Below are 5,794 nucleotides of genomic sequence, written 5' to 3'. Positions count from 1 at the left end.
GGTGGCCTCTGTGTCCCCTTAAGCTTGGTGACAGCCCCAAGGGAGGTTTCTGTGTCCCCTCAACCCCAGAGCAGGCCTCTGTGTCCCCTCAGACCATGTGACAGGCCCAAGGGAGGCCTCTATGTGTCCTCAGCTCTGGTGACAAGCCTCGGGGGTTGCTCCTGTGTCCCCTCAGCCCCGGTGACAGCCCCAAGGGAGGCCCCCATGTCCCTTCCCTCTGGTGGCAGGCCTAGGGGTTGGCCCTTGCCCCTCACTGCCCCAAGCCCTGTGGGTAAGAGGTGTAAGACACCCCCTCTCTCATCCTGCCCCTTCTTGTCCTTTTTTGTCCCCTGCCACAGCTGGTGCCAGACATAAGGGTTTCTTCTTGGGTCCCCATCCCAACAGGATAAGGGGCACCCATTTCCCCACTGTGTTACTGGTGACAGACTGAGGATGTCTTACTTTGTCCCAGACACTGGTGACAGGCTGGGGGTGACTGTTTGTCCCCTGGGGACAGCTTGGGGATACTCCCTGCCCCCTTGTCCCTCCAAGACCTGCTATGGGTGGCAGCTGCCTGTCTCAATGGAGGCAGCAGGGCTTCGGGTTGGGGTTCAGGTGGCTGTTGGAGGTCTCTTTGTCTGTGCCCGGTGGGTTTCGGTGTTGTTCACCCTGTGTAGATGTGCTCGGCACAGGTCCCCACATTTCCCCTCTCTGGGTGGTGATCGGAAGGGCTTGCTGGGCAGAACACCTTGGTTTGGGGTGGATGTGCATTGCCGTGGGCTTTCTTCCTCTGCAGAGCGCCGGCAGCCGAGGAGATCAAGCCCGGCAGCTGGTCATTGACCTGGAGACGCGAGGGAAACGGGCTTTTCCACTGTTCCTCTCCATCCTGCGGGACACTGGGCAGGGCGACCTTGCGGACATGCTGAGCCAGGAGTGTGAATGCCCACCGGCACCACCGCAGCTGGCAGACCTGAGGCCTGTTGAGCTGGACTTACGCAGAGAAAAATACAACAAGAGTAAGTAGCAAGGGCAAACAACAGTGTGGGGGTGGCAGCTGGGGTCCCTCTCACCATGGATAATAGTCTGTGAAGTCCTGATTTTTATTATCCTGGAGCATGGCTTGTAGAGATGACTACGCAGAGCTGTTGGGAGAATGCCATGCTTTCCAGTGGCGGAAGCTTTTAAGCCCCAGCTGTGTGCTCATGGCATTAGGAGCTTTCTTCTCTGTGTTTTTGCACACAACCTCTGTGATACCTTGGTGAAAATACCTTTTGCCATGTCCTCGCCATCTTGTGCTCTGCTGAATCTGCGTGCAGATCCAGCTTGAGTGGACTTAAGGAGAAACTATAGGCTGTCATATGCTGAAAAGGGGAATGCAGCTGCAGTGTTGTATCGTGCCCTTGCAGCAGAGTCACTGCAACAGGTGGCTGGTGGCTTCTGGGGACCCCAGGATGGATACTTGTAGCATTAAATTGGAAGACAGAAAAGCTGAGCCCCGACTGTCTTGTGTCATTGCAGATATGAACGTTCCTGAACGTTTGTCCACACCGGTCCAAGCTGAGAGCGAAAAACCTCAAATGCCTCCTGCACCAGCCTGGGGTAAGCCACGTCCTGGGCTCTTTTGGAGACACAGTGTGCCAAGTGCTTGTTTCCAGTGTGTGGCGGGGTGGGAAGGGAGAATTCATACGTGTTGCTGATGCGTCACAGGCGACAGGGAAGGTTTGACATTAATTCTAAGAGGAAAATGTATAAGGTCTTGTTGTGGCATGCAGAGAGCTAAATACCTTGTTTCTGTTGTGTGTTGTAGGTTCGGCTGTTGACAAGAGGAACCATGATCTGGTTGGTATTTGGTTAGGCCAAAAGCATTCCCTGTTAAACAAAAGCTCCATGCCTTGTGGGTGGCTACAAGAAAATAACCCCAGGGCAGCCAGTTCTCACTTTGTGTTAGCTGAGCTTGCTGTAACGGGGCCAATGGGCTCAGAGCAGCCAATCGTTTGCCAGCTCCTCTTAGCTAGAACACAGATGACATAATGTAGAGCTAAAGCTTTAGCTTAAACAGTTCCTGTTGTTCCCTTGTAAAATTCCTGTGGTGCTGTCGTCAATGGCAAAGTTGAGTCTCTGGGAAATTTATTTGCCCATTCTCTGGCTCCTTGTTTGGGCTCTTGTGGTGAGGTTTGACGATGATGCTGAAAAAACCTCATGGAAACTTCAACTTGACGTTGGAGATGCTGCAGGTAAAGAAGCGGCTGCTTTTCCACAAAGATGGTCCCCAGTTTGCAGACTGTTGTGTGTTCCCTGGCTGCTGATAACAATGTGCATGTGGAGTGGATGCTCTTGTGCATCCCTAGGCCTGGAGAAATGAAAAAGCTGTGAAATGAGCTACTTTAAGGCCTCCCGTTCCTTGTTGGCATTGCATCCTGCCGGATTAGTCAGTGAGTGCTCTGAGTAATTAATGTTTAATTGCAATGTGTGCCTGCCAGGTTTACGAACTGAAAGCAGACCCGTGCGGACACTGCCTGATCCTCAACAACGTCAACTTCAGTCGAGACTCGGCTCTGTCGACTCGAGACGGCTCCAATGTGGACTGCGGGAAGCTGGAGAAGCGCTTCAAGGCCTTGCGCTTCAGCGTCCTGACTCGGCGGGATCTCAGAGCTCAGGTGAGGCTGGCTGTGTCCAGGTAGCGTGAGGGGCGAGAGGTGAGCCCCGGGGAGTGATGGGAGCGCGTGGTGTTGGCCTCATGTTGGCAGTGCACCGAAAGCTCTGGCACTCAATCATCTGGAGTGGCCAGTGAATGTAAACTGAGGTTCTCAGCGGGTAAATCTTGTGGAAGCGTTTTGTTTTATGGTGCTGTGTGGTAAAGAATGCAGCGAGGGGAGAAATCTCTGTAATTGAAGCAACCAGTGTTAAACAGGGGCAGAACTGCAGAAATACTCAATGTCTGCTGATGGGTTTTGCTGTCTGTACGTGAGGCGTGTGTTATCCCGTAGCAGAGAGGTTGACTGGATCCTTCTGAGCAGTGTGGGGATGATAAAGTGATCAGAGCAGGGCCTGGGAGTGTTCTGTGGCTCAGGTGCAATTTGAAAAACTTACTGTGATGTTTTTTATGTAGGACATGGTTTTGGAGCTGCAGAATCTGGCACGGCAGGACCACAGCGCCTTGGACTGCTGCGTCGTGATCATCCTTTCCCACGGCTGTCAGGTGGGTTCGTCGCACCTCTCCCTTCGCTCATGAGCCGAGCTGCTCGTGTGGGAAAGGGTTGGATCCAGGCGCTGGTGTCTCACACAGTGGGAGGGAAGTGGTCTGTCGTGACTGATCTGACGGCTGTTTGGCTGTTGCGGTACGTTACATGGAGTTACATTCCTGTATCTGGGTTAAGGAAAATGGGAGCTTCTCCCATGTAGTGTGATCCAGTGTTGCCTGTGGATGAGTGTTTCGGAAGCCGAGGTGTGCAATTCAGAACCGAATGATGTGCAGAGAGTGAGGGGAGGCAACGCTCACCTTCAGACCATGGTTGTTCAGTCCTTCCTGTTCCTCCAGCTCTGGCTGGGGCGATGCTGTTAGTGTTAAAGCCCATTTATTGCAAGTCAGAGGCCTCAAAGGGCAAGAAAAGGAGAGCAATAGTCTGGAAAATGGTGTGTGTTATGTGCGCACCGTCCCAGAGGAGGAAGAACACTGTTGCTGGAGGCAGGATAGGAGTTGGATAAGAGGAGTCGGATTGCTGGGTTTTAGGGTGTTTCAAATGACTCCCGGGTGTCCCCTCACCCTGATGGGGTGCACACACATGCACAAACATGAGGAAGCAAGAGCTGTTCTGGTAACTTTAGGCTGCAAAGCGTCCGATTGACAATGGGCCCTCTTGGTACTGGCCCCCCTTCCGCATTACTAGCTCCTGGATTTTCCTCTTGCAGACGAGCCATATTCAGTTTCCTGGAGGTGTTTACGGAACGGATGGAAAACCCATTCCAATAGAAAAGATTGTGAACTATTTCAATGGGTCCCAGTGCCCAAGTCTGAGAGGAAAACCCAAGCTCTTCTTCATCCAGGCCTGTGGCGGAGGTGAATCTTTGTTTTAGCTCATGAAGCGACTCAGCTGTTGGGTGTAAGGAGGCTTTAGAGGCATGGTCAGACTTTGGCATCTCATTCTTTTTTTGTTTGTCACCTCTTTCTCCACTGTCTTTTCTTCCTCTTGGCCACACATTCTGACTGCTGGCACAGAGGGAGTAGGAGGGCTCAGGTGTGAGCCTCTCGTAAGAGGGCAGTACTGATTTGCCTGTGCTGGAAGGGTTTTACCGCACAGTAGGGATGCAGGATGGAAGGAGAGGAGTAAGCACAGCCCCCAGCCAGGCAACACACGCTGAGGGGCTGCACCAGCTCTTCCGCCACGAGGTTAGAAGGGAAGCATGGACCGAGGGTGTTTGCGTGAATCGCCAATGGCTCCGACTTGACCGGCACAGCATAAAAGCTTGGTTTTATTAGAGGGCACTTAGTCTTTTTATTTGGATTTTCATCTTTTCTTAAAGGAGGATGTATGATCATTGAATGCTTGAGTAAGATGAATGTCAGGGCTTGCCTTGTTGTTGCTTTTTGCAGAACAAAAAGATCTAGGCTTTGTAGTGGATTGCGACTCCCCCGGAGACGAAGCTCCCGGAGGTTCTTTGGAGTCGGATGCGACTCCTTTCCAGACTCCGGCAGGTAACGTGGACGAGCTGGATGCCGTAGCCTGTTTGCCCACGCCCAGCGACATCTTGGTTTCCTACTCAACTTTTCCAGGTGAGAGCCCATGCAAATCCTTTGCTGTATACAGGGGAATTAGCAAAATAGTCGGAGCTTCGTGGCCAAAATCAGAGGCAGTTGAGGGTGACAGGCTCCATTGGAGATGGCACCTGGGAGACAGTAGTAATTTGGAGAGACAAGATCAGCAGCCTAGCTTTAGGAGTGATGTTCTCATGCTCTCTCTGAAGGTTTTGTCTCCTGGAGGGAGGTGTCGAGGGGCTCGTGGTACGTGGAAACGCTGGACAGTGTGCTGGAGCAGTACGCCTGTCTGAACATGTTACTGCGGGTAAGCATCCTTTTTTCCTGCTTTGTGTAGTCATGAAGGTGACAGAGAAACAAAGCTGTGATCAGGTGTGGAGGCCTACACTTAAAAAAGGAATGAGGATAACGAGCCTTCAGTTTATGGCTTGGCTAATTTGAGGTGCTGTGGAGAGGTGTAATTAATAAGAAAGCGTCTGCCAAAAATCTCTCCAAGGTTTCTCTAGTGAGAAATAGTCCTGAAAACACAGGCTTGAATAGTTTCCAAGGAAATTGTTAAAAAGTTACCTTAGACCAAAGCCTTCAGGAAGATGATGCCAGATGTTTGTGTTCATGTCCTCGCCACTGTGCTTCCTGCGAGAGGTCATGCCCCTAAAGCATCCCGCTCCTCAACTCTCTTTCTGTCCTCAGGTGGCAAACGCTGTCTCTGCCAAGGGGACGTACAAGCAGATCCCAGGCTGTTTCAACTTCCTCCGTAAAAAATTCTTCTTCAGGTGCAAATGATGTGCGGGCTCCAAGGTCTGTGCCGAGCGTGAGAGTTTCCTCCCCGTGGCCGGATGAAATCTGCACCCACTGAGACTTAGCATTGATGCTCCCAGTGGCTTTTGTCTGTCTGTCAGGATGTTTGTCTTCAGAAATGTGCTCTGTGAATGCTATGAAACAGGGATAAAACGGTGTCTGGTGTGGTGCTGATGGGAAACATTCAGGGTGGAGCAGGGATGGGGAAGGAAGCCCCTTTGCTGGAGAACGTGCAGGGAGGGAGGCTCTGTGCTCGCATGGGAG

At 52.0% G+C, this 5,794-nt stretch overlaps 1 protein-coding gene across 1 annotated transcript; it reads left to right on the top strand.

Moving 5' to 3' along the window:
- Window positions 1-775: 775 nt before the first annotated feature.
- On the top strand, window positions 776-5,515 carry CASP9 (caspase 9, apoptosis-related cysteine peptidase; the record flags this gene model as incomplete). Its single annotated transcript, XM_010193561.1, has 9 exons — window positions 776-995; window positions 1,498-1,578; window positions 1,787-1,818; window positions 2,460-2,636; window positions 3,089-3,178; window positions 3,889-4,036; window positions 4,571-4,750; window positions 4,942-5,039; window positions 5,423-5,515. Coding segments are annotated over 9 exons (1,119 nt in total), but the record flags the coding sequence as incomplete, so codon positions are not given.
- Window positions 5,516-5,794: the final 279 nt, after the last annotated feature.

This window comes from Mesitornis unicolor, unplaced genomic scaffold, assembly GCF_000695765.1.
Source record: "Mesitornis unicolor isolate BGI_N332 unplaced genomic scaffold, ASM69576v1 scaffold30401, whole genome shotgun sequence".
Classification (NCBI taxonomy): domain Eukaryota; kingdom Metazoa; phylum Chordata; class Aves; order Mesitornithiformes; family Mesitornithidae; genus Mesitornis; species Mesitornis unicolor.
Note: the sequence above shows the minus strand (reverse complement) of the source record. Positions and strands in the feature narration are given on the sequence as shown.